The sequence below is a fragment of the Prinia subflava genome, chromosome 11, assembly GCF_021018805.1.
Source record: "Prinia subflava isolate CZ2003 ecotype Zambia chromosome 11, Cam_Psub_1.2, whole genome shotgun sequence".
Lineage (NCBI taxonomy): Eukaryota > Metazoa > Chordata > Aves > Passeriformes > Cisticolidae > Prinia > Prinia subflava.
The window spans coordinates 22,471,959-22,495,152 of record NC_086257.1 but is presented as its reverse complement, the minus strand read 5'-3'; the positions used below and the strand labels follow the sequence as shown (position 1 = coordinate 22,495,152).

Below are 23,194 nucleotides of genomic sequence, written 5' to 3'. Positions count from 1 at the left end.
TCACAAACGTTGAGCTAACCCTAATCTTGATTTTTTAATAATTTTCTCCCCATATACACACTTCTATTTTTCTCGTTAACTACAAGCTTTGATCCATTTTTAGAGCTAGATGCAATCTGTCCAAAGTGACATTTTTTATTCCAAAAGAATTTTGTGCTGAAGAAGCTCACTTAGCTCTGCAGCAGAGTGGAGCTTCAATTGATCCCTGCATTAATTCCATCAGCACTCCCCCAGTCCCAGCCCCCTCCCAAACAATTTACAATTTACAGGACCTCGGGAGGGGGCTGCAGGGAATTGCTGCTGTCTCACAGCACCGTGTACAGGCACAAAATTAGTTTATTTAAAAAAAAATAAACACTGCTTAAGCATTTGCTCCCCTTGGCCCCCCAGCCCTGGCTCCCGCAGCCAAATCTGTCACTCAGAAAGGGAGAAAAGCCCAGACACCCCTAAAATAAATAAAAACTCAATTACAGCAGTCAAGGAGGGAAGAAGCAGATTCCTGGCCCCAGCCAGTGCCCAGCTGAGGCCCGTGGTGGGTACAGTGAAAATCTTTGCAGTGGCTCAGCAGCATTCAAAGCTCCTCTGAGGGATGGATAAGCCGCAGGTATTTATAGCCCTGATCTCCTTTCCTGTCCCCAGGGAGTTACACAAGGACTCCCATTCCACCTGGGGGCCACCAGGGCTCTTTTTATCCCTTCCAGGTGTCCAGCAGGACACAGAATTCCCCTGGAACAGGAGAGCTCCCTGTGCCAGGAGCTGGCACAGCTCGGTCCCATCAGCTCCTGGCCCCAGCAATTCTCCTTTTCCCTACCCCAAATATTGAAGGAGAGATCCATAATCTCTCATCTGACCTTGAACAGATGTTGAATGAGCCAAAGAGTTGATCTCTCATCACAAAAATCTTGGTCTATAAAGACAGAATTCAATAGTTTAGACAAAAGAAATCTGGTTTCTATTTACATTATACCAATGATCTGGGGCAAAACTCTTTCTGTTTTGAACTCCAAGCTCTTTCACCCCTAATCTATCTCATATCTCTGCACAAAATTAACATGACATGACCCCATTCTGAAATTAAAACTTTCAGTATCGCAGTACAATAAATAACCCTCTGTTTCTGGAATAAATTTGAAATCATTCCTCCTAGGAATAATTTTTCATAATGATTACAGCTTCTGCTGTAGCCTTAAAATAAGAAAAGATGCAAAAGAATGTTGTTGAAATGCCTGATCTTTAGAGAAAACCCACAAAGCTCAGCAATTCTATCTATGAGATAAATAAAACTTCTTTAACCATATAGAGAGGATGGGTAAAACCCCTTTTTGTGTTTCCATTCCTCCCTGTGGCCAAAGGGAGCTCCTGGAATACCCTGGAATAGCCCAGCAGCACTGCCTGGCAGCAGGGTTTGTGCCAGGTACAGGTGCCCTGCCCTGGCCCAGAGAGGAAAGGGCATTTTCAGGTACCTGAGCCTCTTCCTGCTCCAGGAGGAAAAAAATTCACCTGACACATGAGTGAACCACTTAATATCTTTGCCTTCCACACAACCATTTTCTACAAATTATGACAATTTTCCTCCAGTATTTGCCTCTCCAGCTTTCTCCTGGCAATATAATCCATGCAGAAAATTATCCGAGCTTTTTAGCTAAAAAGATACTGACTTATTTATTTTATCTCAATTCTGAACTATTTAGAGGACACCATCTAATGCTGGAGTGTTCCCACACTGGAAGTGATTTGCCTTTGCTCACATTAAATGTTTCTTGTTCCAAACAGTGCAGCACACAAAAATGTGACATTCCCTGCCTGCAAAGCTTTCCTTTGTGCTTGGGAAATGTCATTATTATTATTATTATTATTATTATTATTATTATTATTATTATTATTATTGTTATTATTACTACTACTATCACTATTATTATCATCATTATCATTATCATATCCTTATCATATCATTATCATTATCATTATCATTAACAATATTAATATTAAAATTTTAAATTTAAAATGTATAATATGCATGTTATTATACTTTTATTATAATTTAACAAATTTAATATGCATTTTATTAAATTACAATATATACAATATATACAATATATACTAATGTAATTAATTATTAATATTGTCGTGGTATTAATAACAATATTGTTATTATTGTTGCTGTTGTTAATATTATTATTATTATTATTACAGCCATATGGTATTAATAATGATGATGTTATTATTGCTGCTGTTGTTAATATTATTATTGTTATTATTACAGCCCTGTAGCTGAAATCAGGGCCCTGTTGGGTGCAGCCCCTAAATGAGGAACAGGGAGGTTGAGGCACAGAAATTCCAGCAGCTGATGGATTTCCAGGTGAAGTTTGGGATGCTGGGGCCACGTTCCTGTTTGGGACAGGGCCACCTTTGTCCTCTGCCAGTGGGGATGACAGACATGAAAGGGGCTGGGAATTATTTCCACAGTGCCCCTCTGATGAACACTCAGCACAGAGGATGGAGTTTTCACAATGAGGTGACCCAGGAGCAAAGGGAAATTAATCCTCTCCAAAACTGCAAATGACAAAATAATTTGATTTTTTTTTCCCAACATAGAGTTGCCTTTTGAGGGATGTTCTGCACATTGGGGAGGGGTGGATACAAAATAAAGATTCAGCTTCAGGCACCACAGGCGTGTCAAAGCTCAGCTGAACTCCTCCCTAGGAAGGAACTGTGGGCAAGGCAGGAGCAGCAGCTGCAGCCCCACCACAGCCAGAGCAGATTTCCCCTCCAGGAACAGCCCCCGACCCTGCCACAGCTGGAATTCTTTCAGCAGCAGCAGCTCTCAGGAGTGATGTTCCAGTGCCACGCTGGGTCTAAGGAAAATTTCAACCCTTATTTTAGTATTTAATTACACCCATTCCAACACTGTGCTTCTGGTTTTCCTGCTCCATTCCCCACAGTGTGAGTCCCTGTGTCCAGTTTTAAGTTATTTCATGGAGATAAATCAGCCTGAGAGCAGCTTTTTACCATGGAGACTGAAAGGGAATTGTAGGTGTATGTTGTGTGAGAGGGGTAGATTGAGTGTTGGCTTTTCCAGCTCTAATAGCTCAGGGGTAAAATTCATAAAAAACGATCTCTCTGCTTTCTGCTGCTAATTCAGCTCCAAAAATGTGAGGGATGCAACAGCTTTTACAACTCCTATGCTCCATGGGAAGGGGAGATTTCAGCAAAGCAAAAATGTGTATAAACCCAAAATTCTTACCCAGCTTCCACTGTGGTGAGTGACCCCACGTCTATGAATTAATCTTGAGCCATTATTTAAAGGTTTAGCTAATTTGTAATCATCATCCCCTGGTCCCCACCAAAGAAAAACAACCCACAAGACTAACACCCACCACTTGGGATAGTTTTCAGAGGTCAAGAAAATAAGTGTTGAGTCCACATTTTTCATTAATTTCTACCACATAATTCTCCTCCAAATGGATTTTGGGAAGAGAGAAGTAACAAGTGTTGCCTGCAAGGCACACAGGCAGCAGGAGGTGCAGGTTTGGAATTGGCTTTTAAGCAGTCAGAAAACCCACAAAGCTGCCAGCTGCCAAAATTCAGTTCCAGGTCCTCAGTTTGCAGAGACAATTTAGAGATGAGCAGAAGCAAGAGCAGTTTGCAGCTGAACCGTCCCTGGCAAAATCCATTCACTTCAGGAGTTTTTGGTGATGAACTTCTCCACTTGGCCCTGAGGCTGGGCTCGGGGGACAGTGACGGAGAGCTCGGGACAGAGCTGGGACTGGAGCTGGCAGTGTGAGCACAGAACAGCTCAGGGGCTGCTGCAGTGGGAATGAACGTGTGGAGGTGTTCCTGACAAAACCAGGGCCACCCATCCATCCTCAGCAGCCTCAAGGGCTGGGAACAAACACAAAGCCTGGGCTGGAAGTTCCTCCCTGAGAGCTGAGGGCAGAGCAGGGACACAGGGTTGGCACCTGCCCCAAACCCAGCCACCCCAGAGCTTTACTGGGGGACAGATTGGCAGCCTGTAGAAATAAAAGGATGGGTTTGTACCAAATTCATTAAATAAATTGCCAGGAGGGCTTTTTGCACCTGATCCTTCTCTACCCCTCAGGACTGCAGCCCACATAACGTGAGGAGGATGTGGATGCTGCTTGTTTTGGCCCAAGAACAGGGAGAACAGAGCAACACCAGCTCACACTGGGGGCTTTTGCTTTCCTCCCTGGCTGGACACAGCTCCAGGACAGCAGGGATGTCCCCTGGCCTCTGCAACCTGGCAAGCCCTGGGACAAGGTCACACATCACCCCTGACACCTCAGGAAATGAGAACTGGCCAGGGGCAGCTCTGAGCCCTGATTCCTGCAGAATCTGTTTAATTCCTGCCTGGTACAACAGGTGCCTTCACACCTCAGCTCCATTTTCCTCAAGCATTCCTCTGCTAATGCAAGCTGCTGCCTTCTATTGGCAGGGAATTACAGAACCATTATTGCATGTTCAGGAGAAAAAGCTCCAGATAGCAAGAGGTCAACAGGTTGAACTTCCCTTGCTTTGGCACTGTCAGCAGTTGGTATTGCTCGTGTTTCATGATTAAAAAGTCCCTCCTTATGAAGGGAAAAAAAAAACCAACCCAGACTTTGCTTTTATGTCTTGGTAATGCAGACATTTGGTTTTGAAAAGAACAGCTCGGTTCTCATTCAAATAAAAAATACTGACTTGCACATGGCCTTACTGTTAAACGTTTGCCTTGGGTTTTATATTTAAAGTCATGTAAAAAAGGGAGGTAAAATTCAGCTGCAATTACATTTTCTTTGCCCCTTATGCTCAGTAATTCTTGCTGAATAGAAATAAGGTGGGATTTTTTTTTCTCCCATTATCTGCAGCAACCATGGCTCTTTGTGGGGCTTCGGAGTGCATTAAATCTGTGTCTGACAAGGCTCTCCCTAAATCCTGGGGCTGGGCTAAAGGATCACAGGGGAATTTCACTTAGAAGTGGCTTTTGCAGAGATTGTCCAGACCCAGAGGACTGAGTGGAGTCCCCAGCCCTGGAGGTGGCACTCAGTGCCCTGGGGTGGGGATCACTCAAAGATTGACTCCAATCTTGGAGTTCTTTTCCAACCTCATCACCTCAGTGATTCTGAGAGCTTTCCCTCTTAACCTTCCCAGGCAGTATTTATTATCCTTACTGCATTACAGCCTTGAAAGGCATTCCTGCTCTCCCATTCCAAACCACTTCAGAAAATTCTGTTTGTCACTCATTAAGCAGCTGTAGAGAAGCACACGGAATTATTAATGCCACACGGCTGTGCAAACAGCAGGGAAAAAATGGTTACCACATTTTCCTCAACAAGCAAGGCCAAATCCTTGCAATTAACATTTTAGTTAGGAAATTCACTCACCATGAAAGCCTCTGCGTTTTCTTAAAGGTTGTAACTCAGTCTTTTAATTTTTTTCACAGCATTTTTCACTGTGGCTCTATTGGAGATTTGATACCCAGCAGCAAGAAGGGAGACTAAGTGAATTATACTTTTAGCTCATACTTTATTCTCTTTACTTTAAAACTTCAGGTACTCAGGCATCTATTTCACCCATCATTTATCCTTGGAGACTAAGGCAGCTTCAGGGAAAAAAGCAATTACCTGCTGTGGAAAGTCTAGGAGTTACAATTATGAAATAATAAAATGTCAAAGACACGTCTAATTTAGATATAGGGTTTTATTCTTTTTAGCTTAGTGAAATAGTACCAAATATTCTCTGAAATTTTTCTATCCATCAGGTGGAATCACTCCTTTGACTGTGATCCCAAATGCAAATTCACAAGTGTTTATACAGCAGATCGGGGCGTGCATTAGAAATCGGCTACTGAAAATCTATTTTGCTTACCTTGTCACCAATAATGGAATTAAAGCACTAAAAACCACTTTTCCTTCCTGGATACACTAAGCAGAACAGTTCTGTTCCAGAGGGAGAAGAACTCCACTTCCTCCTGGTTCTTGGAGGATTGGAATGTCTCTTCTTCTCAGTGCTTGAAGTATTGCTGACAAAAACAACTCAGTCTGAAAGAATAAAAACCCCTCAAATACTGAAGTTTAATATGCTGCATAAATTTAATTTATGATGAAGAATTCACTAACCTTGACCATAACCCTTTTTCCCTCTTCTTTTACTTCTGGGATGAATTTTGTAGCACCATGGGCTTCACTTCTTACAGATGCACAATCCCAAGGGTTTGGACCTCTAAACAGAACAAGGTGTTGGGCAATGCTAAATTTGCTCCTTGGAGGCTGAGACAAAACAATTTGTTCCTCATGCTGTAAAGCTCATTCACAAGCTTGAATTTTGCTATAACACTCATGGGTGTTTTGAATTTTTGAATTTCGTAATACAAGCTTGAATTTTATATAAAACTCATTGGTAGCCTCCATGGCCACCTCTGGTTCCTGGTCAGCAAAGGAACACTCGTGATTTATGAACCTTTAAGAGCAAGAAAGAAATTCCAAAGGAACAGCAATAGCAGAGTGGAACCAAACTTCTCACTGAAGTTGTCTTAGCAAAGCGATCTTTACCCAACAGCAGCACATTCTCTGGGAGGGTCAGCTCCTGAAATTCCAGTTCTGCCAGGGAAATCCTGATCCCTACACTGGGATGAGCAGCACTGCAAGGTGGCAGAGGCAGGGGAGAGAGGAAACCCTTCCTGCTGTAGTCACACACTCTGATAGTGCCCGGGTGTGGCAGAGCAGCCCAAATTCACAGCCTTGCACCTCAGGTGCTGCTGAGCTCCACTCCCGACCCTTAAATGAACATTAATGCCATGAATTTGCCCAAATCTGCGAAAATACTTGTGAGGATGCCGTGCTAAAGTGGGAAGAGATCCCAGGTGATCACCAAGGAGTCAATCCTGGAGCTGCCCCCTGCACTGCAGAGTCCCTGACGTGACTGTGCTGCCACAGCAGCCAGGCCTGGATGGGCCAAGGGGCAAAATAAGAAGTCAGGGAGAAAAACACTCAGGAAATCCAGCAAGCAAACCCAGGGGAAGCATCCTGCACTGCCTCAGACACCAAGGTCTGTATCACAGCCAGCTGTGGGGCCGGAGAGGGACAGAGAGGCCAAGGGACATCCCCTCCCCAGGCACCTCCAGGTGAGCCAAACCCTCCTCCTCTGCCTTGGACATACCAGCACAATTCAATTTTGTTTTACAGCAAAATTCAAGCTTGTGTTACAGCATGAGGAACAAATGGTTTTGTCTCAGCCTCAAAGGAGCAAATTTAGCATTGCCCAACACCTTGTTCTGTTTAGAGGTCCAAACCCTTGGGATTGTGCATCTGTAAGAAGTGAAGCCCATGGTGCTACAAAATTCATCCCAGAAGTAAAAGAAGAGGGAAAAAGAACATTTGGTTGTGGCCAAGGTTAGTGAATTCTTCATCATAAATTAAATTTATGCAGCATATTAAACTTCAGTATTTGAAGGATTTTTTTTATTCTTTCAGACTGAGTTCTAAAATGACATCTAACAAGAGGAATGAGGACAGAGAAGATGGCTTTACAATAGAGCTGGGCAGATTTAGGGCCAACATGCTCCAGTACCTTCTGACTTCTGTGAGAGAAGGCAAATGAGGCAGGAGCATCTTTTCACTCCTGTTTTTTAGCACTGAGGCTGCTGCTCGGCCGTGGCTCTGTTCCTGAACCACGTTCCCTGCTCTTCCCCTTCAAAAGCAACATCTGCCCAGATGTGCAGGAGGAAAAGCAAAGGAGTGGAGTGAGAAATGACCCAGGGTGATCACGCAGAGCTCAGGGAGTTCCCACAGCTCCTGCAGTGCTCCCCAGGAGGTGAATCCTGGGGGAAGGTGAGCCAGGCTGAGCATGGCAAAGCAAGATTCTCAGGCAGAACTGCTCCTCCGAAGGCAAGGGATAATCACTGCTGTGCCCAATCCAGTTATTACATTGCACACATTACCCCAGTCTGAGGGGAAATCAAATAAATGCAGCAACCTAAAGCTTAGATTTGTGGCAAGTTTGTCTTGACAACACTTTTTTCCTTTCCCCACCCAACGGAGAGAGGCAGAGCCTCTGTAAAATGAGAGATAACACCTGCAGAACAAACAAGGCTTCCCTGCCCAGCAGTGTGAGATCTGAAAAGCACATTAGGAAGGAGCACTTAGCTGGTGATCTAGATAAGATCACATGGAAAGATAAGGTTTGATCCAGACTGACAGAATCTGCTCCTGCTGGCTGGAGACAGGGAAGGTGTGACACCAGGACAGCGTGAGATTTCCTGCTCACCCCCTCCTGGCAGCCCAAGATAAACCCTGCTCTGAGCCGGGCACCTGGCCCATCCCACGGACTCGGGCACAAATCTGTGATCAGTGTTGGAGCTCCCAGCCAGAAACAAGCCAGCCTAAGCTGTTCTTCACTTCTTTCCAGGCTGAGGAAAAGCAAAACAAGTGATGAAGACGGTTCTTTGCTTCATTAACAAATATACAAAGTTTTATTTTGTTTATTAGATTGGTTTTCTGTATGTTAACATTATCATAGCAGTTATAACCCACATTCACAGCAGAAATTTTCTAAGAGCATTTTGCAACACTAACTGCTGCATCAGAATTCCTTAAGAGAAACTTATCTTTTAGCTACTCAGGTAACTCCAATAATAAAGTGCAAAACCACAATAAAATCTGACAGACATATGTCCCAGCTCATATTCAGTGGAAAAGAAAGGTTTGTAAGACCACTAGATATGGATTCACTGCACACAACAGAAGAGTGTGACCTGAAGACACCAATTTTCAAGTTTTCCCATTACCAGACATTGATTACAATGAATAAGTTTCCATTACTTTTAAGGGTAACATAGAGAAATCACAATGAGGTTAAAAATAAAACAAAACACATTGGCCAGACAACCTGAAGCTTAGCCCTGTATTTGGTACCTTTTACCCAATAAAGGTTTTGGGAAGAACTGATGAACAGGAACAGTTCATTTCTTGATGAAATAGCCTCTGATTTGACAAGGAATCAACTGGCAGGACACAACACAGCAGCTTGTTTGGGACATAAGTCATAAATGGATTTTTTATGTGTATTTTTTACCAGCCATAGACATAAACATGGTCTCATTCAACTAATGATTGCCAGCATTAATTACTGCCCTGCTCAATCCAAGAAAATAGAGGAATCTCAGAATATTACAGGAATCAGGTCCAATTCATAAAATTAACCCAATCTTTTGTGTTTCTCTCTCTCTACAGCCACTGCTGCAGCCTCTCCAGTACCAAACACTTCCCAAGACAGATGAAGTATCCCAAACTCCAAGGGGCCTTTCCCTTCCTTCTCCCTGACTCATGGATCTCCAAGAAGCCCTTTGGAGCTATGACTTAAGTGAGCATCATCCACAAGGAGATTACTCAACCCTTTTACTTACAGAATGCAAAGATGCAAATTAAACATTACCCTAATTTCATCAGCTCTAACATTGCTGTTCTTCTACCACTTGCCAAAAAAATGACAGTCCAGCAGGCCAAGCTTTAAGAAATAGCAGAAAGTTTGAACTATAAATTGATTCTGCCTCCCTTTGCTAAGGACACGAGACACCACTGTCAAACAGAGAACAGGCTGACCAGCAAGCTCTAAGGACCACGTCCTGCTTATAGCTCTATGTGTAACCAAAAAAATTGCACAACATACATTCCCAAAGAACTCAGTTTTCCACAACACTCTCCTTCACATTGTTCTATTTCACTACAGTCAGTGCTCTCATCGAGGAAACAATTCCATGCACAGATAGACAGCAGAACATCCAGTGCTATTTGGGGGGCTGCAGTTTGCACTCCCCCTTTTTGATCCTTTCAGATGAGCAGATGCAAGGACCCAGCAGTTGGACCTGGGATAAGGCACGTGCCCCAGCTGGGCAGTACAGCACCAGGCCAGTGTGCCAGACAACCTGCAGGGACCTTTCCTTCACCCTCAGAGCCAAACAAGAGTTCTGTACCAATTGTGCTCTTTCAGCCCCGAGTGCTCCTCCTGCCTGTGCAGCCTCAGCAGCTGCTTCACATTCTTCCCTAAACTTCCTAGGAATCTGTTAATTTTGCAAACTTCCAGAGGGTTTATTCTGTTTCCAAATCAGCTCGAGGTGCACTTCCAAGGGATTTGTCAGAACTTGTGAAACATCACCAGGAAATCTCAAAGAGGAAACTTCCACCTGTCCAGCAGCAGCTCTTAACCACCTACACAGCCAAGGTTTGTCAGTCGAGGTCTCACATGATTTCAATTCCCTGAAAAAACAAAGTTGCCTTATGGCATGCATAGTAGAGATATCACTAGTGCTACCTGGAAGAGTTCTAGCTCCAATCCTCCTCCCTCCCAAAGGGGACAAATTCAAACCCACTTATCTGAATAGTTTAAATTCAATCTTTGCTGCATATATTTCAAATAAACCTGTGCTCCAAACCTTGGAATAGCCTAGGAGTAAAAAAAACCTGTTAACTCACCACTGACAGAAGACTAAGAAAGAAGTGAGATCTAGTTTCTATCAAAAAAAAAAAAAAAAAAAAAAAAAAAAAAAAAAAAAAAAAAAAGCACATCTCACTTCTGGGTTTATTTATTACTCTCTCAAAGACATTTTAATATAATTATGCTGATATTCTGGTCTAGGTAACAGCCAAAATCTCATTTTAAGGAAAACACCTCATTTTACACTGATTTGAACTCCCGGTAGCTTTAAGCACCCAAATAATTTTAATTATTTTTTCCTATTGAATGAATGTTCTGCAGTTCTAGAAAGATGAGTTATGCACTTTTGTTCACATACAAAAAGACAGTCTAACAGATGTAAACTATTTATTGAATATTTGCCACCAATATTGTTAAATACATAATCTTGTAGTTTTCCGCTTTCAAGTTAAAATGTCAGAACAGAACACCAAATATTTACACTTCTCGTAAGGAATGTTACATAATGACACATTAAGGCGTAAATTCTTTTGGCTTGTAATTCTGAAGAGAATGATAATAGCAAAAAGTGATGCAAAATCTTTCTTGTGAGATTATGATTAAGCTACAATGTTTTACAAAAATATGGTGTAAGATGGCAATAATCCCATTCAAAATCCCGCATTAGGCCCCTCGAGAGGGACTGATAATTTATACAGTCAAAACTTTAAAATTTACATATAAAGGTACCCTATCCACCATTGAAAAGTACAACTCTCCACATATACAGTTTTCAGGCCACAGTTTTGAAGGTCTGCAGTATCAAGTTGGTTTGATGAATTAGTCGGTTGGCACTTATGAACACATTTATTGCCCTGTGGAAAAAGAAGAACATTGCTTCAGACACTTCCAGAAACGTGGCATTGGAGAAAACTGAAATTATTGGCATCAAGGCTTGGAGAACTGGGATGTTCCACCCCGTGCTGACCTACCTGCAGCTCCCTGCTGGCAGGCAGCCAGCCTCATCTGCATAGCTAATCCCAGAAAGGCTCTGTTGATTTGGCAGGAATTGAAAAAGAATTTGGCTCTCTATCATCACTGACATCTCAATCCTTTCTGGGATTCAGATAACCAAGGGAAAAACGTGGAGCAGATGACTGGGGCTTGGAGCCAGATGATCTTTAAGGTCACAGCCATTTTCTGTGTATTTTTTACCAGCCTCTGTGATTGTTCAACACCTTTCCAAAGCTGAGCTCCTCATCCCTCAGGAATCCCAGAACTGGCAACTCTTCCCTCCAGGAATACTGAATGTGCACACACGTGACAGCAGCACACTATTTTAGTTACCTTTTGCTAAGAAAGGTGTGGGGTCATGGAATTTTTCAGCTCAGTAATGAGGTCTGGGCAGGGCTGGTGTTCAGTGCTGCTGCCTTCTGGGGAGCAGGGATCTCACTCAGAGTGCAGCTCAGACTGAAATTGCTCCTGATTTCCCAAGGATAGCAAATACAGGCCTGGTGGAATTTCTTACACTACTGCAGATCTAATATTAACATGCTTAAAGCCACAACACACAGTACTTCTGTCCAGGAATCAGAGCTACCAAAGCCTGAACTTCTCATTGTGGTATCAAATTTAGCACAAATTACAAGAAAAGGAGAGGAAAAACAAGAATGCTTTGATGGGAGCAGGGTTGTACTCCCAGCTGGTCTCAAGGCTTTTCTCTCCTTTAGAAATGCATCATCTCTTGGGTGCTCTCAGCCTTTGCCAAGCTCAACAAGAGCTGACATCAAAGTTGGTTCCATCTTTAAAACAGAACGCTTTGGATCTGAGGGGGATCCACTCATCTTCCAAAAGAATCACTACAGTGAATTATACAGGAACAGTGACTTCAAAACACAAGGTGAAGACCTGGAAAAAGCCTCAGTCTGAAGGCTAAAATTCACCTAGGAAAAGATTCAGCTGAATCATTGCAGATACTGTGAGGGTCTATAAAGAAAGGCCAATAAAAATGCAAATCAAAGAGAACCCTGAATAGATGTTTCGTATTTGCAAATGATAGTTCAAATAGGTAAATTACTTTTCTCAATAAAAAAAATCCGTAATTTCTTTGTCCTTGTATATGCACTGAGAAAACCCACACAGGGCCAGGAAATTTAACTTATATTCAAATTCAAAGCTAACACTGCACAGGGGTGTTGCATGGTGGTGTATTTAACAAATTTCCCTTCCCTCAAAGGCATTTCAAAAGAAACAGCATTTTAATGCAGCCATGGTAATGAGAGGACATAGGTAAGGAAATAATTAAGCAACTCCTAAAAGAGGCAGCTTACACCTCAAAGCTTGTCCTGTTTTCCTGTTAGTCAACAAAGCCTTTCATTATGTAAATCATCAAAACAATAGGACAAAACCAAAAGGACAAAAGCATACTTACTTTCCATCTTTAAAATAGGTTTTCAGAGTATCACTGAAACTTTTGGAGTATTTTACAAACTCTTTCTTTTGGTGCTCAAGTGCCTACAAAAACAAAAACACCAGGAGCAGAGTCTTAGTTCACACATTTCTGGGTACAGTGAGAACCCTGAGGTTAAACTGATCAGAAAATTAATGAATGTTACAGGAATAAAAATTTGGGCTTTTTTTTTCCTTAGAAGAAACAAAGAGAAATCATTTTTTTCTCTAAAACTCCCGAGACCTATCCTACAACCATTTTGTTGTTAAAGCATGGTGTCATTGCCCAGCTAAGCTCTCCTATTCATCCTTTGATCCAAAGGATGCCTCTTCTTTTGCTGTTAGAAATATTGGATGAAGAGCTGGTGCACGTACCCGCCGGTTCTGGTACTGGTATTTCTTGAAGACATTATTTACTGTGTCAAGAAGCTCCTTTATTGCACTTGCAATGTCCCTGTTGGGTGAGAAAAAGAGAATTTGAGTATCCCTAGGAGATCCCATGAAATTCTGGAATTTAATCCCTTTCTACCAGGTATTTCTAGGGCAGTCTCCACAGGGGAAGTGTCAGACAGGATGCAGAGAGCCACAGCAGCGTCCTGGGAATTCAAGTTTGGTCAAGGAACATCCTCATCATTTCCAAGTGGGATCAGCCTCTCTTGCAATGGGAATTTCAACATTCAGGCCTAAACACAAGAGGTTTGACCTCTCCATCTGCAGCAAAATCCATCATATTGTACTTACTTGATTGTCTGAAGAAACCTCACTCTGTCATTGATCTCATCTGGAATCTTACTAAGAATCTGTTTAAGTGCTCGTGCCTTTTCATTAAGATCTTGGAATTCGGGTTCAGGTCTTTCAATCATATACTCTGGCAAAAAGAACATATTTAAAACCACCATTAGTTTGTCCTCAGGTCTGTACTGACAGCTAAAAACACACAAAATGCAGCAGGATTGCCAGGGTGAAGCTGAAGGTGAGCAGCCATGAGCAGAGAACTGCAGTGAACAACCCCAGTGTGAATCAGGACAGTGCAACAATCCCCTTTATTGCTGCATGGTGCAAAAAGAGCCCATCTTACTTTATTTGAGACATTAAAGTCATCAAATTCAGTATTAAAATAACTTAAAGCCTACAGTATATTCTCCTTCTGTGACAGTGTAACTGCTGCTTTTAATTTGAAGCAGGGAAGAAAAAAAGAGGATGTTATACTCCATATTTGCCTTTTCCTGGTTGTTAGCATTGCAAAAGGTGAATTATGCAGCCATAAAAACATAGTTCTAAACATTAATTTTCTTTCTTTCCTTCTCTTATTAGTCAAGGATGGTTTTCAGGGAGATTTAATTTCTCCAGTAGTGGTATTCAAAAATACAAATTTTTTTCTACCATGCTGAAAAATTTCTAATAAGAAACAAATAATCTCTTCTGGAAAAAAAGAGAAATAGAGAATTGCATGTTCCTAGTTAACAGTGTAATTAAAAATACAGTTATTCAACATAGGATTTATTACCTTCTACATCATCAGCTGCCATACGCAGGAGAGACTCTGTGAAATTCACATCCACACTTTTCTTCTCCAGAATTTTCATGATGATGTCCTGTGTAAGACCTGGATTTTCTTTTTCAGCCTGTATGGCAGAGAAATTTTATATTCTTAAATATTCAAGACCTGGACATTGCAAGCACAAAGATGTAAATTGCTTCATATACTGCAGGAGTTTGCTAGGAACTCTGAAATTCTACTGGCTTTAGACCAGCGACTTACATTAAAAACATTTTTCCACTACAAAACTCATTTTTCTTGGCCTACATCACTGATTTTGTATAAGTAACTTTTCCAGTAAGCCTTTGCACTCATTTTAATTTGAGTAAGAAGGGTTTTAATAGATGTCTCTATCCTGTTATATTTTCATAAACACCAAGCTTTGAGACAAAGGTATTGTATCCCCTGGAATTTAATTCACTCCAACACAGGTGCTACTCCCCCACCTTCCCCATGACATTTATAAATGTGCCTCTCATGAATCACATCATATGCTCAGACATCACCTGGGAATTGCTCTTTCAGAAAAAAAGCAGCTTTTGATTGATGACATCTCTGAGTACAGAGCTGGATTAACACTGGAGCTGTTCACATCACCTGTGCTGCTACCCAAAAACTGCTCAGTGTGGAAGAAAAATGAGCCTGGCTGGGTTTTTTAGCCACTTTTTTTAGCTGGCACTTCTACCACCATCTCAGTTTAACATTGTTTGCATCCAGCTTAGCTCCTTACCACCAATTGTGAAAACACACAAAACCAACCCACACTTGGAGGAGCTCAGTTTGAGGCTTCAGAGCATCAAGATATATTTAGATTTAAGTGCAGGAACAGGGAAGTATCCCAGAGTTGCACAGCTCAGATATGTCGTGCCTGCCATTATTTTGTTTCAATATTTCAAAAGATCACCACTTCAATAAAGCAGTGTAAAGGAATAGCTGTATTTTCACTCTTTACGAATACAATGGAAAAGTCAGAAGAATCCTTTTTTCCATTTACTTCTGAATTTCTACATAAACACTGAACTTCATCCACAAAAAAATCCCATTACCACTCACTTTGCAAACCAATTTCAAAGTCTGCTGCGTGCCTATTGCTCATGAGCACCTATTCTACAAATCTTGAGAGTTTTAGACTAAGTTTATTATTTATTCACTGACTGCTCCCTCATTTAAGATTTTGTTCTAGATGGACAAGAGAAGAGTCTGTTTGGAATTGCTCATTCAGATTTCTACTCATGACATCTGCAGACATCTCAAACTTCCAGTTCATGCAATTGTCCACTTTATTTTTAGACTACTGGATCAAGGATGAATTCTTAGATAAAAAGACAAGGAAACAAGAGAGTTAACCTTTTAGCTTCATCATACACAGCTTACTTTTGAAACAACCATTGCTCAGTGCGAGTTACTTCTCACCTTAATAAAAGCTGCTCTCAGTGTCTGAGCTGCAGACAGATTTACTCTTTCTAGCTGCAATAAAAGTTTAGAATTAATTATTAGCATTCTGTTGTTATCAAACAACAAAACAAATCAAGTAATCACACCTTGCCCTATAAAGCAGAATGGAAAGGGGATTGACAGAAGGTTTCAAATTGCTGGTCTCACTTCAGAGATGCTATAAAGTTAATCCCAAAGGAAACAGTTCCCCCCAAAATGAAAACAAAAATCACTGGATGTATTCCACAGCAAAAGTCCAACAGAAAACTGTGAGAACATCTTGGCAGTCTCTGATACTCAGAGAAAAACAAATATCCTATTAAATTACAACCATTAGCAGTAAAATTAAGCATCAAGCTGTGCACAGGTTGGACTGTGTGCTATTTCCTGCCAGAGAATACCAGAGCTGGCATTTTTTGTGAAAATCCTCTGTTAAAGGTAAGAGAAAAGCTCAGGACCAGGACAACCAGCAAACTTTGATGAGCACAAAAGTAGTCATGGCAAGAAGGGTGAGACAATGCAGAGAGAGATGTGTTAGAGCTTTCACAAGATGAACAATGTTACTGTGGCCACATTTCCCAAAATAAAGGGGATTATTGCATTCCAAGGTAAACTGGAGCTCACCTCATTAAAGACAGGGTACATAACAGCATAGAGAGGCATGGAAACCATAGAAGTGGTCTCTGCTTCATTCTTCATCTCTTCCATTGTCATCCTCATTCAAAGAGCCACTTCTCAAGGAAAACACTATAGAAGCAAAAAACTCCTCATTCACTGAAATGTCTCCTCCTTTTCCTCGTTGTGCAAGAATACTTGAAGAACTTGGAAAATCTCTTGTCCTTAGGGTGTGTGAGAAAAGAGAAAGCAAACACACAGTTACAAATGCTCGTGAGGGACAGGTGCTAAAAATGACAAAATACAAATCAACGTGAGTTTTACTGCCTAGAAACCAGGGATTTCTTATTACAGGAGTCAAGTAAATGTGGAATGACCACGTGGTGTAACTTCAAAACCCTAACTGAAATCCATTAAGTGAATATTTTAAGGAAAAGGTGCTGCCACAAGTGTTTTTCCCTTCATGGTCCTATGGAATCAATTCTCCTGAAAGCAGGGATTTTATGTGATATTTACAAAAACCTTGCCACCACTCACAGGCAGCAGCATAAGGTTCCTGACAATTCCCATCCAGAAAAAGCTTGGAAAGCACTACATGCTGCAACCCCAAACCTCATCCAGCTGCACTGTGACTATTAAAATCACCTAGAAATACTCCATATTTTTGTGATTCTGCTGGAGATCAGTGCCTACTTTCCACCCATCTGAATGTGAACACTACATCTTTGGTTTTATATAAGCTGAAGTCATGTTTCCACTCAGGGTGTGTCACCAGCTATGTTAACTCAATGGAAAATTATTGTTCCAGTAACTGAACCTCTGTTTTGGAAGTTCTCCACCCAGCCCAGCTCATCGTACCCAACGTGGAAGGATCACTGCTCACATCCAGAAATTATGTGGAAAAGAGAAAAGGTCACCTTACAGTTGATAAAAACCTCTTGTTCCATCCTGCTGTATTTTCTGTTCATCAGATTCTTTTAAAATATTTTATATGACATATTTGAGTTTAAAGACCTGAAGTCTAAGTCAGAAATAAAGATAAAAAGAAAGGTATTAAGGGTTTGAATTTTTAGATTTGCTTGGAGTATTTAATGCACTAGAGGAGGGATTTTTCCTCCTAGCAAGCTCCAGACACCAGGCATTTGCATGTCTGTGTAATTTACTGACATTTTAGTAAGAAGTGAAAAGAGTGAGATGATCAGAAACAGCAGAAACTACTCCAGCAATCAATATCACTTCTGAGAGCAGGAACAGGTTCAGAACATGCCAAGACATTTCAAGCCATATTCCTCATTATGCTCTGCACCGGCTAAAGATCTTCAGGCTGTTTAAACAGAAGAACAGGTATTTTTTGTCCAGAGCAGATACATAATTGTTTAGCCATAATTATACAAGTGAGAATTGTTCCTGATTAGTCAGCACAGAGAGGAAACTGGATGACTACAAATATTGTGCATCTCTCAGCTGAGCTTGTGAACAGTAAAAGTTGAAGAAAAATTAAAACATGACTACAGTAAAAACTTTATACAACTCTTCTAACATGGACGGCTTATTGCAAAACCTCACTTTGTTTCTCTTGCTGTTCCAGTCTCAAAGTGCCAGAGATGAGCTGATTCCTCCAGCCCCAGAAAAGGATTCCTGAGACTTTAGAAATGGGTCTGGATGGAGGAAATCCATCCACGTGGCTGGAACTGCAATAATCAGGGGTCTCACAACCTTGTCACCCACCCCTGGCATGTTAGAGCTGTCAAGAACATGGAAGAATCCAAGTGAATATTCATCACTGCCCAAAAAGTTGAGTGTTTTCCCAAGAACTCGTTTCAGTTACATAAATTCATGCAAGGTCTGCTCACATGGGGGGAGGGAACTTGTCTGAACAAGTTTTCACTCCCTACTGCAGGTACAAGCTGTCCCATTTATTATCCATGTGTATTCCCTGCTGGATGGATCTGTTTGTTTTGCTGTTCAATTCCTCCTTTCTGGAAGTTCAGTAAATATCCACTCACATCTGACAAGCACCTGCATTCACACATTAATTTATAGCAAGTTTTTATCTGTATTCTCAGAGTAAGTTTATTAAATAGTTAAATCAGGTCACTGAACATTGTTCTACTCTACCCAAAAGATTTTTATCGCAGGAAGAAGGGCAAAAAAGGACAAAATTGCCATTAGATATAATTACTTTGTTTTTATGGGTTAGCAGTATCCACACACACACAAAAGGAAATACTAAGTGAAATGATGGATTTTTATGATGATGAAAACCTATTACACTGTGAGCTACCATGAAGAACTCATTTTCTCCTGAAGAACCATAAGCTATTGTTACTAATCCATGCTACAGTTAAAACCCTCATATAAAAACAATTATACATTATCTATTACTTCTTTTCCAGACACTGACACTCTTAAAAAAAAATACAACACTTGGATTTATATTAACACAAAGGATACCAATTTTGCAACTGAAGAGGTGGGTTTATATATACATGCACACAAGAAATATTTAAGAACAGCAAATGCTTTTGTTGCCAAGGTATGAAAAGAAATATATTCCATTTATCACACTGTTTGTTCATTATTCAGAAATCTTCCTGTTTTCCAGGAGATACACTGGGAAGCATCACAGTGTCATGAAGTACCTGACTGTTAAAATTCTCAAAATATTTATCTTTTCAGGTAGGAATCAACTTCACATCTTTTGGATGTAACTTATTCCCTTCAGTCTTTGCTAGTGTTAAACAGAAAGAACAATTATCTTCACAAAAACTCAAGTGTTCATTGTGTTACTGAAAGTCAGTGTCACAGCTGCACTAAAGCACATCCAAATACCCTCGAAGAAAGCCTCAATCCTGATTAGGGACCAAATCCTCATGGAAACTGAAGTTTCTGTTCTATTTAGATCACCTCTCAGTAAAGTCCATAACCTTCAAAACGGCGTGACTCAAGCCAAAGTTTAATAATGCACATTATCACACAGCAAGGAGGAGCTTTCAGCATCTCTTTTAGGATGTGATCAAAAGCAGCTCTGCACAGCTGCCAGACTTCATGACAGTGTCTTGTAACAGCTTAACTTCAGTTCCTCCATGCTCAAAAGAGCCTTTTCTCTGAGAGGAGTTTACCCCAGTTTCATCTGTCATCTGGCTTTTTTTACATGCTCAGAAAAGGTGGAATGAGATTCCATGAGAAGGTGATTTATTAGGACAGCACAGTGCAGTGGTCGAGTTCAGAAAATCCTGGAAAACTGTAAGAGGCACAAAAGGTGTTACTCTGCTGGCAAACTTGTTAATTGGTCTGAGGGGGCAGATGAGGAGAAGACAGCAGGGTCCTGCCAAATAATAAACTGATCTTCCTTTTTGTTACAGTGAGCCCACAGATCCAAATCTATGGGTGTACAATGAGAATCCTGGGAGAGAATGTCCAGAATGACACAGGGAATTTACAGAGAATCTACATTTGTCAACTGTGCTAAAATACCAATTAATACAACCCTGACCACCCAGTCCTGACCCATCAAACACATCAGGCTGTATTCCAAGAGATGCACTAATGTGGAATGCGTGCTTTCCCTGTCAGGATAAATCTTACATTCTAACTATTAAGCCTCAGCACTAAATTATGATCCCAGCCAGTCAGCAAACATGGAGAGAGCTGGTATATTTTAGATGAAGAACAGATTTGGAAAGGTTCTTTGACAGACCTATTCCCCCATAGCCACCCAATGACATTTTAAATCATTCAACTGAACTTTAGCAGAAAAAAAACCCGAAAACCCAAACCCTGCCAAAAAGGGTGAAGAGCACAAATCACCACATTTCCCACATGTACAACCACCATTGCCAGTGTGTAAGGTGACAATTTGCTTTCTCTAACGTGTGTCATTTAGTGACAGACTTTTGGTTGTGCACTTAAATCCAGCAGGACTGGAGAGCTGCTTCACAAGAACACAGCCATGAAGAGGAACCACAGCAGGATCTTCCCCAAACCCACACCTCTCCTAGGCCAGGCTCAAGGTGAGCTAGGCCAGGCTCAAGACGAGCGAGGCTTCCACCAAAGAAAGCTGTTTGTGTAACACACTCCTCTGAAGCAGTGCTGAAAGCAAAGAGCAGACTCTGCTCTCATGATTTCAACTTTTTAAACCAACATTATCATTTGGTATCAACTGGCAGGGTTTCAGCTCTGTCATCAGCAGATCTACCTCTGCACTGATGTTGTCTCTGTTCCCTTCTGCAGGCTCCATCTACCCCAGATCTGGTAAGTGCTCAGACATTAATATTCTTTTTTACAGAAGTACTACAGAGGAACAAGGCCCAAGGCAGTGATCACAAATATTATTATTTCAATGGTTATTTCAAAATCAAGCTCCATTCCTGCTAGAAAAGGCTCCCTTACTGCCAGGAGGTTCTGCTCCACTTTTTGCAGTGAGGATTCAAGAAGAGGTTTCACCTTTAACCTGATCTGAGATCCCTCAGTTACCAGAAAAAGTCCAGTCATTCAAGTCCAGAAAGAAAGAATGGGGGAAGGGAAATAACAGCATAAACTCCATCTGAATTCAGAGGCAGAGCTTGAATCAAAATGTAAGACCAATGTGCATGAGAGGAGAGAGCATAGGTAATTTACTATTGCTGTTGTAAAGTTCATGAAAGAAAAAAAATTGCAGAATATGCTCTTTTAACTATATACACACCCCACACCTGTCTTGGTAATTCTGTTTTTGTCATTAATGGTCACTTGAATTAAAAAAAACAACCTAACCCACACTTTTTTTTTTTTTTTTTGTCAGATGTTATTCTACCTGCCACTGTATTTTAATTATCAATTGCAATTATTTCCCGTTGTATAACTTAGATTATTTGATACAGAGCTTCAAAGCTTTGTGTTTCAGATAGAAAATTACTTTCCTTCTTTTTAAAACTGAGCCTGGGTGGATTCACTGGGATTAGCATACAGATCAAGTATTAGGATAACAATCTGTATTTTAAAATCAGCAACGATAACAACTTAAAAGCAGCCTACTGAACAGATTCCATATCCTACTGATTCAGTTTCACTGAAGAGTCAATAAAAGGAATGTCACCAGCAAACAGCATTGAAGCTTCGGAAGTGTCTTCAAATGCCTCTCAGTAGAACAGAAATCCAGTTTTCAAACATCTCCACACACATGTAACATCACCTGCAGTGAAATTCACTCTGCTAAAGCAGAACTGCTTATGCATTTGATTACTGTAAGAGCAGTTCTATGACTAATTCAGAAATGACACAGACCTGTGATAAATCCAACATGTCTATTTTTAGACCCATATCAACTTAAAAAACAAAAACCAAGCCTAGCCTGAAGTCAAACTTATAAATAGTCCACGTTCTTTCACTGGACTTCAAAATGGAAGTGATTTAATCTGTCCTAATACACCCAGTCTGTGTCTCCCATGGGACCTCCAGCCTGTGCTCCAGTTCCACCAGTCAGCACCACCAAAAGTGTTACACAGCACAACTGAAACAGGTCGTGAATGCTGGAATAAATAACCACAGCTACATACCCCTTTCTGTTTCTTTTTCACCTCCTTGGGAATGTGAAAGTGAAGCTACTATTTATCAAACATGAACAGGTATGACACAGCTCCAAAGGGACAAAAATACATTCCAACGTGTGAGCAAATACCAGAGGAGAATCAGTTCCTCTGATAACAGGAACAGCACAAGGTTTCAGGCACCCAGTATGTTCGAGCTACAGGAAAAACACCAACCCAACTCACCAGTTCAGTGAGCAACTTAATGGGACACCCCAGCCCTGAACACCCAGTCCCTAAGGGGGGCACAGCCGGGGAAACCTGCGGAGAAGGAATCGCAGAATCAGCTTGGAAAGGACCTCCAAGATCATCGAGTGCACCCCTAGAACAAACACCACCCTGTCAACCAGACCACGGCACCGAATGCCACGTCCAGCCCGTCCTTAAACACCTCCAGGAACGGTGACCGCACCACCTCCCAGGGCAGCCCATTCCGACGTCTAATCACCCCTCCTGTGAATAATTTCTCCCTAATGTTCAACCTACACCTCCCCTGGCGCAGGAAGGGGGAAGGAGCCCGGGCGCCCTTTCTCCCTGCCCGCCGCAGCCACCTGACAGCGCTCCGCTCCGAGAGGACGAGCTAAAAATAATGCACACAAAAATAAAACACATCCGGGCCTGCGCCTGCCGGGCCCGGGCCGAGGGAACCGGCACCAGGCCCGGAACCCCGGAGCGGGGCCAGGCCCCAACCCCCGCGGCCGCGGGAAGGGCGGGGAGAAGGACAAGCCCTCGGCGGTGCCTCGGGGCCGGAGGAAGGAGGTCACCGCCCGGCCGGGAGGCGAAGGGACACCCCGCGCACCTTCCCCGCACGGCGAGGCCGCCCTCAGCCGCCTCCTCAGCCCGGCCGCGGTGCCGGGGGCGGCTCCACCGCCCCTCTGGCAGCCCCGCGGGGCGCGCCGGGCCCCGCGTCCAGCCCGCGGAGCGCCGGGCAGGGCAGGGCTCGGCACCTCACCTGCCCCGGCCCGCCGAGCCCCCGCCGCTCCCGAGGGGCTTCGCCGCCGCCGCCGAGCCGGAAGCGCCCGCGAGGAGCAGGAGCAGGAGGAGGAGGAGGAGGAGGAGGAGGAAGATCCGCGGTGTTACCACACACCAGGCGTTGTCCGGAACCGCGCGCGGGGCCCTGGGGCTCGTAGTCCGCCCTCCGCGACCACAAGCCCCACAATGCCGAGCGGAGCCGGGGGCGGGC

General features: G+C 42.3%; 1 protein-coding gene across 3 annotated transcripts; it reads right to left on the bottom strand.

Annotated features, from left to right (window-relative positions):
• Window positions 1–10,526: 10,526 nt before the first annotated feature.
• PDCD10 (programmed cell death 10) lies at window positions 10,527–23,194 on the bottom strand. Of its 3 annotated transcripts, XM_063408350.1 has the most exons (9): window positions 22,964–23,034; window positions 22,198–22,272; window positions 16,454–16,668; window positions 15,809–15,862; window positions 14,363–14,480; window positions 13,597–13,723; window positions 13,231–13,309; window positions 12,839–12,921; window positions 10,527–11,282 (listed from the first exon to the last, which is right to left on the bottom strand). In XM_063408350.1, the coding sequence occupies exons 3-9, from the start codon at window positions 16,547–16,549 to the stop codon at window positions 11,201–11,203; spliced, it is 639 nt and encodes a 212-aa protein (XP_063264420.1). In that variant the 5' UTR covers window positions 16,550–16,668; window positions 22,198–22,272; window positions 22,964–23,034; the 3' UTR covers window positions 10,527–11,200. The 3 variants fall into 3 exon arrangements, with proteins under 3 accessions (XP_063264420.1, XP_063264417.1, XP_063264418.1); XM_063408347.1 differs by lacking the exons at window positions 22,198–22,272; window positions 22,964–23,034 and adding an exon at window positions 23,099–23,194; XM_063408348.1 differs by lacking the exon at window positions 22,198–22,272 and having other exon boundaries at window positions 22,964–23,107.

Bases quoted from the DNA above. Each gene is read 5' to 3' on its own strand.
- PDCD10 (XM_063408347.1), bottom strand. From the start codon at position 16,549: ATGAGGATGACAATGGAAGAGATGAAGAATGAAGCAGAGACCACTTCT. The intron at 13,724-14,362 runs GTAATAAATCCT...TCTTTTTGCCAG, and splicing joins GGCAGCTGATGATGTAGAAG to AGTATATGATTGAAAGACCT. The intron at 11,283-12,838 runs GTAAGTATGCTT...CTTTTTCCACAG, and splicing joins ACCTATTTTAAAGATGGAAA to GGCAATAAATGTGTTCATAA.